This window comes from Magnolia sinica, chromosome 4, assembly GCF_029962835.1.
Source record: "Magnolia sinica isolate HGM2019 chromosome 4, MsV1, whole genome shotgun sequence".
Taxonomy (NCBI): domain Eukaryota; kingdom Viridiplantae; phylum Streptophyta; class Magnoliopsida; order Magnoliales; family Magnoliaceae; genus Magnolia; species Magnolia sinica.
The window spans coordinates 101,828,661-101,839,589 of NC_080576.1; the positions used below are offsets into that span (position 1 = coordinate 101,828,661).

The 10,929-nt window shown below is 40.0% G+C and overlaps 1 protein-coding gene across 1 annotated transcript; it reads right to left on the minus strand.

Annotated features, from left to right (window-relative positions):
- Positions 1-6,072: 6,072 nt before the first annotated feature.
- On the minus strand, positions 6,073-9,533 carry LOC131243545 (protein FD-like). The gene is made up of 3 exons (XM_058242977.1): positions 9,027-9,533; positions 7,801-7,878; positions 6,073-6,894 (listed from the first exon to the last, which is right to left on the minus strand). Exons 1-3 carry the CDS (start codon positions 9,465-9,467, stop codon positions 6,823-6,825), a joined length of 591 nt encoding a protein of 196 aa, XP_058098960.1. The 5' UTR covers positions 9,468-9,533; the 3' UTR covers positions 6,073-6,822.
- Between the last annotated feature and the right edge of the window lie 1,396 nt (positions 9,534-10,929).

The following is a 10,929-nucleotide window of genomic DNA, read 5'->3' on the forward strand; positions in this document are numbered from 1 at the left end:
GCTTTCTACGGCTGATTAATCGGACTAGTGCGGTTCTTTACTGGTACACTCTTTTATAAACTATCATTGGGTGCTAATGATCATTAAGTGATGTTATAAGTTAATTAAATAAAAAAAAATTCAAGAATTTTTGGAAATCCAAAACAGTGAAAATCGAGGATGTTACACGGTATACGATAAATATTTATGACAACTTAGTAGTTTGAAGTCTCACCGGGCGTGCAAAAAATTATTGGCTCTCGATTTTTTTTTTTGTCGCATGTGGTATGTGCGGGCGTGCAAGAACTGATTATGCGGCTCAATTCAAACCAAACAACATTAACCTCAAGCGCCAAGATGGGCAAATACGTCGAATGCAATTGTATATGACCGAGAACTACGAAAATCGGTTGCCTATTTAGCCACTCACACAAGCTTGTTATAAGACGATCAAGTGACTGTGGGAGGATGGGGTTCTTCCTCTGAAAATAGGTTGCACTTTGCCTTCCATACAAAAGGACTTTTGGTATACCAGGCAATTAGAAAGTCATACAGAAAATAAATACTTACAATCAATCGCAGGTTAAGACTACAAGAAACCTTTATGAATGAAGAATTATTTGTATTGAAACGAAACTCATCTAGCGTAATAGTGTAGACTTGAATTACAGCTACAGATTAATGCTATTCCTGAGATAGAGTTAAATTTGTGACAAGTATAAATAAATAAATAAATTTATTTGATTGTTATGAAAGGATTTGTTTTGATAATTTCTGCTTCTATTTATGAGGTTCAAATACTATGTATCCATTTTTATTTTTTTCTTCTATTGCTATGCTGGTTGAATAGTTACCAAGTCAATTTTTCAAACCCTTTTATCTTTTTATGTTCTTTTCAAATGCCCACTTTCTATATCCTGAACTTTTCCGGCTGCATCACTGGATGATGAAGATTTTTCGGCATGTTATATTCTTTTTAACGGCAACACTTGTTATTTCCTATATACTATTCTAGGAATAGCAGTACAACAATCCTATATGTGGCATTTCATCCTATTCTCCATCCCAAGTAGGGGCCACATTTTGGACGGACTAGATTGGCATAACTTGTACCGCAGGTACGCTCATGAGTCACCACCATTTACCGCAAAGCATCAGCGAGCACTGGAATCCTGCCCGCAGTCCATACCCAAGGGAGTAAAAAAGCAACTGTCAGCCAATTGCGTGCAGCATCCGCCAACGAAAAGCGCACGTGCGTATAGCAACTACGAACCAACAGTCAAGGCTAAATATTCGAGCGCGGCTTGATGAGGATGGATCCCTGACTGTGGGGCCCACTGTGATGTATGTTCCTTACATCCACGCCGTCAATACGTTTTGAAAGATTATTTTAAGGGATGATCCAAAATATTAAACAGATCAAAGTCTCAGGTGGACCACACCACATGAAACAGTAGTAATTGACCATTTATAAACTTCTTCCGGGGCTACAAAAGTTTCGAATCAAGTTGATATTTGGGTGGTCCCTTCATCCAGATCTTTGTGATCTTATCAACAGGTTGGATAGCAAAAAAAAAATTCCGGTGACCCCCAATAAATTTTTAATGGTGGGTATTCAATCACTACTATTTCCTGTGGTGTGGTCCACCTAATATTTGAATATACTTCATTTTTGTTATTATTCCCTATAATGAGCTGTCAAAACGGATGGACGGTCGTGGATGGAAGGCGTACATATCAAGGTGGGCCCCACAGTAGAGGATCGACCGACTGCGCCCAAAAACTCCCTGCAAAAAAATGATGGTTCTTCAGTGGGTCCATGCACTGCGCGGCGAAAAAAGTGGGCCCCACCAAAGCGCTACAAGACGAGGTAAAGACATAGAAAAAGATGGAACAGATAAGACGGTGAGATGATGATAGTGACAGCCAGACATCACGTATTCTGACCGTCCATTAGGTCCAGTGCACTCATCACATGCTGCCTTAAAAAAACAAATCACTCGGGCAGGGGCGGCTCAACTTTCTTGGAGGCCTTACGTGTTGTAGTTTAAAAAATTTTAAAAATTAATAAAATTAAAATTAAATCATAAATTTGCTTATTGTCTTTTTGATGCAAAATTACTAATTAAACTTTTGTACTTAAGTTTACCCAATAAAACAATTTCGATAGGTAAAATTGCTCAACTGCTTAATCTATTTTAAGACATAATTGTTCATAAATAATGTTTTATAATATTTAGTTTTGAAATTTTTCTTTATGCAAATGCATCTGTATGGGAAATGGTATTCTATATGCAATAAAATAATTTCGAAAACAATCTAATTCTTTTATTAGATCAAGTATTTCTATTGAAATATTAATTTCTGTTTTTACAACTTTTTTTAAAACTTTTAATTCTGAAAATAAATCCAAATCATTAAAAAAATGAAGTTAGAATTTAAATTAGAAAAATGATATTAAAATTTAATATTTTTTGATAACTTAATTAGCAATAAAGTAAGTACTTGTGGTCTTAGGATTTAGGAGAAGAATTTATGGAAAATGATGCTATTGTTTTAAAAAGAGATAATAGAGTTAGACTGTTATTATTGATATTGTTAGTTTTGGGGATTTGGTTTTTTTTTTTTTTAATTTCAAATTTATAAATTAATTTATAAATATTTTTATTTTATAGGCCTTTCAATAAATTATATTTTAAAAATTTTAAGCTTTTTTTTTCTTAATTTTAATTTTATTATAATATAAGACCTTCCTAATTAAGAAATTTTGATCTTGCTATGATATAGGGCCTTCATAACTAGGAGGCCTTAGGTCAGTTGCCTCGGTGCCTACCCCTTTGAGCTGCCCCTGCATGCTCAATGGATATTCCAACTGTTAGTTAAGGTCATATGAAAAATGGACGGATGACATCATTTTATAGAAGATAGGTCCCATCACGGATGTTCATGGCCGTCCATTCTCTATAAATATTTGCATGGTAGCTGGCAAAGGGTGGTCCATAGGTAATGAACGTTTCAGATGGATGATGTCCTTACAGGGCGCCGTTTGAACGGATCCGCCATCCACCGAGGTAGGTGGATCTCTAACTATTGGGCCCACTGTGATGTATGTTCCTTGCATCCATGCCGTCCATTAATTTTGGCAGCTCATTTTATGACATGATCCTGAAAATGAAGGAGACCCAAATCTTAGGTGGACCATATAGCAGGAAACAGTCGTGTTTGAATCTCCACCATTAAAAACCTGATGAGGCCAACGGAATGTTTATTCGCCATCCAACCTATTATTAAGGTTACAACGACCTGGATGAAGAGATCACATAAATATCAGCTTAATCCAAAACTTCTGTGGCCCCAGGAAGCTACTAATGATCGATTACCACTGTTTCCTGTATTACGGTCCACCTTAGATTTGTATCTCTTTATTTCTGGAATACTGCCCTAAAATGAGTTTTTAAAACGGATGGACGGTGTAGATACAAGGCACATACACCATGGTGGACCCCACGGTCAGGGAGCCGCACCGTTGCAACAGTCCAAATGCAACTACGCGTATGAATTGGATCATTGCTTCCAACGTCCGTACACTTTACACATCGCGTTTGCATACGGGGTCATATTTCAGTGATCCGAACCGTTTATATGATGGGCCTCACCTTTGAAGGAGGATATGAAAAGAAAATAATGGTTATTTAACCTTTTAATTATTATTTTTTTAATTTTTCCTTTGAACATGAGTGGTATTTTAACTTTTGAATAATATAAAAGGGCTGAAATATTCAAATAGTTGGGTTTTCCTAGATATCCCAACTCTGTGGCTTTTCATGAGACATGATTGATCCCATCTGTGCCCGTGCAAAAATCCAATTATAACGACTTTAATGCTTATCCCATTTCCTTTTTACATAGAAGCCCGCCAAGGATGGACGGACTGTCTTTCAACACTGACATCATGAGACTGAGAGCCCATGTCGTGCTCTTCATGCAGAGGTATGTATGAGTTTGTGAGTGTGTAGTGTGAATGTGTGTGTATTGTAGGAGTGTGTGTGATGTGGGTGTGTGGAAAAATATTTTTTAATGGGCCAAATCATATAGAGAGTTTGGATCACTATAAACAAATCAAGCAATCATATGAATGATTTGGTCAATAAACGAAAAGCCAATTGTTTGTAAAATTTAAAAAAAAATCTTACAAAATTAAGAGTATGATTTACTAAGAATAGACATTAATAATATAAATAAGATAGATCAACTTAACACATCAAAATAGCCCAAGCACTTTATAGGTTTCAATCAAGACTAGAAATGAATCAAATCATATGAATAATTTGTTGGGATATGGAGCTTGAAAAACTATCTAGATAAAATAAAATTAAAATTAAAATGAGAAAATAGAAAACTTATTAGTTTATAAAAATCGAAATGTGATGTGAGTCATTCAGCTTGAAATCGAATTTGCTCTTCTTAGACAATATTCCAAGTGCAGCAGGTTTTCAGAGTGATCGACCTCCAAGATACAACGACTATGACTCGGTCCTAGCGGTGCACTCACTATACACAGACTCAAACTACTTATAGTCTTAATCCGAACTAGAAAATACTTAAACACAAAGAATTTCCCTGCATGCGCCCAACCCCATCAAATTTGCTCTTCATGATTCTGAGAATGACACGAAGGTAGAGGCGGCACATGATCATAGCCTAATCACATGGTGCAAAGGCACTAGAGTCACCTCTTGGACTAGTTAATTTGCAAGCAAATGAGATTAAATTAATCCATTGCTAATAAGTGCTTGGGTTCACCACATTAACTCAAGCCGCACGATGCAACTAATCCAATGCTTGTCATATGCATGGAGACCGCACCATAGAAAGCTGTGGAGATTGAATATCTACCATTGAAAATTTCCCAAGGATCACAAGTTTTGGATAAAGCTGGTATTTGTACTTTACCTTCATCCAAAAAGGTATCAATGGTGTATGTCATTGTCAACAGTTCTTTCTGTGGTGCGGTTCACTTGAGCTTTCGATGTACCTCTTTTTTGTGCCCATACCTTAAAATAATCTCGCAAAAATGGATGCACATTGCAGCTATTAAACATACATCATGGCAGGGCTCACAAAACTTGGTAACTTCAACACACCACCGAAGGTCGCACACCACGCAATCCACTTCCCACGAATGTGAGTTCACAACACGTATGACTCAAGCCAGACACTGTGATGGATCTAATGAATGTAGTAGACATGAGGACCCTGCATTATTCCTTTGATCAACCCATGATTAGAGGTGTACACCAACCGAGCTAGCTCAGTTAGCTCATGCGGTTTGACTCAGTTTGAAGCTGAGTTAGAGCCGAGTCAAGCTGATTTTTTGAGCTCGAATATGAGTTCAAGCCAAGTTCGAGCAGGCCCCAGCTCGACTCAACTCGGATCAAATCCAGCTCAAATCGAACTCGGATTGAACCAGTTCGATGACTCGGTTACTTTGCCATTGATGTTGCTCACCAAGTGTTTGATAAAATGACTCAACGAAGTGTGGCCGGTGGCAAGGAAGGTATGTACATGAAACAAATACACTTTTTTCTTTGGTTTTTCTTGATTTTTATGTTGATTAGAAGGTGTTTGATAAAATACCTGTAAAACCATTTCTACTGTTTCACATACAGAGGGATTTTGAAGGTGCAGTCCAGGTGTTTGTGGAAATGTCTCGATGGCGAACTTAGCTCAATCTTGGCTCAAACGCAGCCCGAGCTGGCTGAGCTAATGACCGAACCGAGCTGGGCTGGCCAGTCAGGCTCGAGGACCGAGCCGAGCCAAGTTCGAGCTGAGGTCAGCTAGTGGCCAAGCCGAGTCAAGCTGAGTCCAACTCGACTCAGTTCAACTCGATGTACACCCCAACCCATGATCGATTTAGCTCTGCAGTACAAGCTTTTATGATTATTGAAATCTCATCCCGATGATCTCATAAATTACATCTCATCCTGATTATCTCTTAGATTAGATTACGGCAGAGATACATATGATATAAATGGAGGTATCATGCATCACACGTGCGCAATGTCTACAACAAAGACAAATGCAATCCAAGCCTTGAAATTATAATAGGTAACATTATAATAATATTAATTGCACAAGGAATATCACATCCACATATATATCATGTATTCATATACAAGAGATCTAATGGTCCACGCATAATCTAACATTCTGCACTCTTCTTACTCCTTTAATTACACCCTCAAGATAGATATTTACAGAGCTTTGCTTACAAGGCTGGCCCTTTTCGTTGGCTTCTTTTGCCTCGGATAATCAGGACCCTTCATCTATAAAGGCCCACTGTATATGGCCCACCTAGCTAAAACCTCACTGATATGATATCCTCTCCCTCCACAGGAAGGTGAGTTGTATTCAGTGCTGTTATGTCTTACTTACGTTGTAAGTGAGAGTTTTCGCCATGTGGTCCATCCATGATGCGAACTTATTGATGAACGGTCTAGAAGATCACGTGACAAAGCGACTAAAATTACTTTTTGATGAACGCTCCTGATGCATGAGACCGCAAACAGTTTCCTGGTGTATCCATTCATAGAAGTGGGGTTCATGGTTCGATGATCCAGACCGTTGAAAACATATATCCCGGAGATCCAAATGATTCTATCCGTCAGATCCAAGACTGATGTTTCAGATATTTGTTAGGCTATTCCGCTTACCAATTTGTAGGGCACAGGTACAATGATTAGAGTCATCTATCCTAGCCACATACATCGTAGCTTCTTTCAGATCAATGGTGTGGATCCACCAGAAACAGTGGGCCCCACACGGGGGCTGCCAAAATCCTTCTCAAAATGGAGCCGTTGAGGTTCGGTATAGAGGGTGTTTGGTAAGCACTTGAACGGATGCTGCTGAAGACAACTGTCCATATACAAACACAATCCAACTTTGGTCAAATAACGGAGGAAAAAAGGGAAACGGATTGGCTACTCGGCTACCCCCCTGCCACTAGCCCGTGGCTGGTGGTCGGTGCTCTGTGGGCCCCACCGTGATGTATATGTTTCATCCATGCCGTTCATACGTTTTTAAAGATCATTTTATGGCTTGATCCCAAAAATGAGAGGGATATAAATCTCGGGTGAACCACACCACACGAAAACAACAGTGATTGGATATCCACCTTTAAAATCCTCCTAAGGCCCATTGTACTGTTTATTTGACATCCAATCTGTTGATTAGGTCATACAGACCTAGATGAGGAGAAAAAAGCAAATATCAGCTTGATCCAAAAATTTTATGGCCCCCAAAAAGTTTTTAATGGTCGACGTTCATTCAACACTGTTTCCTGTAATGTGGTCCAGTTGAGATTTGGATATACCTCATTTTTGGTGTCATATCCTAAAGTGATCTAGAAAAATAGATGCACGGCATGGATGAACACATACATCATGGTGGGGTCCACATGCATTCACATGTGGGGCCCTTTGATGATCCAAACAGTCGATAAGATGGGTCCCAGCCTAGATAAGGGGTGCCTTTGAAATCTCCCAGAGATATTTGGCCCTTCTTGAATTGAATGTAGACCGTAGCTGTCTTTTTTTTTTTTTGTTTTTGGATTTGCTTGTTAGTCCGTAGCTGTCTTTTTTTTCCTTCTATTAACCACCCACGTGTTTCCAAACAATCGGCAGGTATGGGCCGTTCAATCTAAGAGATTTCATGGGAGCTCCTCATCTAAGTAGGGTTCTATCAGATGGACGGTTTGGATCATCGAACCATAGCCTCCACTGGTTGCTCCAACACAAGAAATAAGAAATGGGATTTTTATACCTGTTGTTGCTGTTTTCTCAGCTTAGAATTTTCTTCCATCAAATGGGACAATTCCATCTCTAACTCATTTGTATAAGCCTGTGAGAAAATTGAACCGTTGATTGAGTAGTAGAGTTATTCGTGACACACGTGCGCAGGATCCAGCCCGTTCATTTGGCTGTGCCATGGTGAGCATGCCTTCTTCCCAGAATAGGGCTTGTCCCCTCATCTATATGTTCCACTACAAAGCCTTCAAGGTTAAGCTTAACCTACAAAGATGGGCCATCCATGATATGAGAATGAAATCCAATCCACACATCATGTGCATCTCCTTACGTTCTTCTAGCCACCCAAAAATTAGGCCGATCCAAATAACAACTGGACCACACCATGGGTAACAGTTGGGATGGGGACGCCGGCCATTAAATACCTTCCCGATCGCATGTGGGGCCCACTGAGTTTTGTACAGTCCACTCAATCCAATCAGAAGATGCCGCCCACCAGGATAAACAGACAATCCATAAATTCAACCATTCCAACACTCAAGTGGGCCACGCCACATTATTTTTTAGAGGTTGTAAGCATGATCTTGCATGTAATGGGCCATATAAGCTTTTGATCGGCCTGATCTTTGAGTCCCAAGGACAAAGCGAGGGAGCTCACATGATGAACGGATTGGATGTCATTCATCCACATCACAGTCACCCCAAACATCGCCGACCCACCGAATGAGTGGACCACCTTTATTTCTGGTACAAGAAATGTTCAGCTAGCACAACCATCTGATGATCGGCATCAACCGCAAGCACGTGTGCAACGATGGCAATTTGGCACGTGCGCTACGAATTCTCTTGATCGAACAGAGAGAGAGAGAGAGAGAGAGATTTATACTCTGTTTGTGTGAACGATGACACGCAGGCACTTAAAGATGTATTATGACTAAAAATTACACTTATTATATTACCTGAATATCAGATAGGTGGATATTTATTGGACGGTTAAAATTAAAAATATATAATAAAAAAATCCAAAGATCTATTTCAAGGAACAAGTGTCCATGAATCAACGGTTCTAGCTGTTCAACCAATATGCTTTGTGACTATTGCTTAGCGACGCTGGCTGCTACCATTTAGTCGGTTTAATAAGTTAATATGTTCCAGGTTCACAATTTCTGAGTACCTGCGTATCAAGCGTCACACGCTACCAGAGTATCAAATAACTCGTCAAAAAGAAAAGAAAAACCATGCCTGCCTCCTGGCCCTAGATCTGGCCGCAGATTCCCGGTTCTTGATCAAGCGCTTGTGGCGTCGATCGACCGAATCACCAGCGAATAGGGATATCCGCTTCTTTGAAGTGGGCCCCACCATGGACCCAGAAAGGATGGAAGGGGCAGTGGAAGTATGGTTGGGATCAGCACGGCGTCGATGCGAAGGCGATCTGATCGAACGGACGGAATTCTCGTGTGGGTGGAGACCCATTGAATTGGAGGTGGGCCCAGATGCAGTTCCTGATCCCAAGAAGCCCGAGATATCGTCGCCGTCGATGGGATTTGTGGATGGCCCTTTGAAGGGCGCTGATAGGAAGTCATGGAGATTGTCGGCTTTGATGGTTGCGTTCTTTGGGCCATCTTGTGTGGTGGGCCATTCTTGGAGGATTGTTAGAGAGAGGTCTTTCCATACCTCTTCCATTTTTTTTCTCTCTCTCTCTTTGTTCTAGTTGGAGTTGGAGTGGGAGGAGAAGATGAAAAGGGGGGGAGAGAGTGGAGGTGGAGGAGTCTTTGGACGGTTGACATTAGATCTTGTGATGTTGTTGATATGTATAGATGACCACATGAGCATACCACTATGGTAGGAAGAAAGAGAGAAAACTTTGATACTCTGGCAGTGCGTGATGGTTGATACGCAGGCACTTACAAATTACTTATAAGCTGCACACAAGTAATTCAAATTATGTCTCCTAGATGTAGATTATCTGTGGGACGGATGAATGGACATTAATTGGACGGTTAAGAATGAAATATTTTCAACCGTTAGTGTCCACGAATCAGAGGATATGATTGTCCAACCATTTCGACTTTGGGATTATACCTTAATGATAGTGAGTTCCAAAAATCTAGTCCGTTTAATTTGAGTTAATATATGCCACGTGAACAATTTCTCAGTGACCGCGTATCAAGTGTCACATTCTACCGGAGTATGTTAAAGAAGAAAATGGAGAGGGAAAGGAAATGCTCAGGAGAATCGCGCGAGGAATGACTGAGGAGCTGAATCGTTCCACAGCTGTCAATGTGGCTCACATGTGCTGGATCTGAGCCATTCATCAAGTCGGGGCCACCACTAATATTCCCTGCCCCAAATAAAATCTAGAAGGTCCACTATCAGGTGAGACACGTGTACCTTGAATACAGGCCGTTGGTTTGAATTTCGTAAATAAACATTACAGTCGCTTTTAATAAAAGATTCCAACGGGTCTTATCATCACTATTTCTGTCTTTATGACTTTACAACGGGTCAGATGGTAAATAAATATCACAGTGGCCTGTAAAAAGATTTCAACGGGTCTTATCACCACTATTTCTATAGTGTTATGAATGAACGGTTAGAATGGATATAGACAGCGGGTGGCACATAAAAAGAATTCAACGGGTCTTATCACCACTATTTCTATAGTGTTATGAATGAACGGTTAAGATGGATATAGACAGCGTGGATAAAACGCATACATAATGGTGGGCCACAAATTCCCTATCGGGACCAAGTCAGACCAGATAGGAGTAGTATGCAATCCGCGTCACCCAAAAACGTAAGATTGCGTCCACCCGACAATAATCCGTCCGACGGAGGCTCATGTGGGCCTACCCTAATGTATCTGTTTATCAACGCCGTCCATCCATTTTCCCAGATCATTTTAATATATATGATCTCAAAAATGAAGTAGATCCAAACACTAAAAACACCAAATAGTAAATTTGGTTGCATTAAATGCAAGTTTCATTGAATGCAAAAATTATCTATGGTGTGCTCAATTTGAGCGTTGGATCTGACTCATTTTTTAGCTTAATTACTTAAAATGATATGAGAAAAATGGTTGGACGGAGTAGATAATCAGATACATCACATTAGGCCATACAGAAGCCATTCACATTGGCCC

What these genes read in the sequence shown, in the direction of transcription:
- LOC131243545 (XM_058242977.1), bottom strand. Translation starts at nt 9,467, where the DNA reads ATGGAAGAGGTATGGAAAGACCTCTCTCTAACAATCCTCCAAGAATGG. An exon ending in GATCTAGGGCCAGGAGGCAG is followed by an intron (nt 7,879 to 9,026) that starts GCATGGTTTTTC and finishes ATTTTCTCACAG; the next exon opens with GCTTATACAAATGAGTTAGA. An exon ending in TGAGAAAACAGCAACAACAG is followed by an intron (nt 6,895 to 7,800) that starts GTATAAAAATCC and finishes GTATATGGACAG; the next exon opens with TTGTCTTCAGCAGCATCCGT.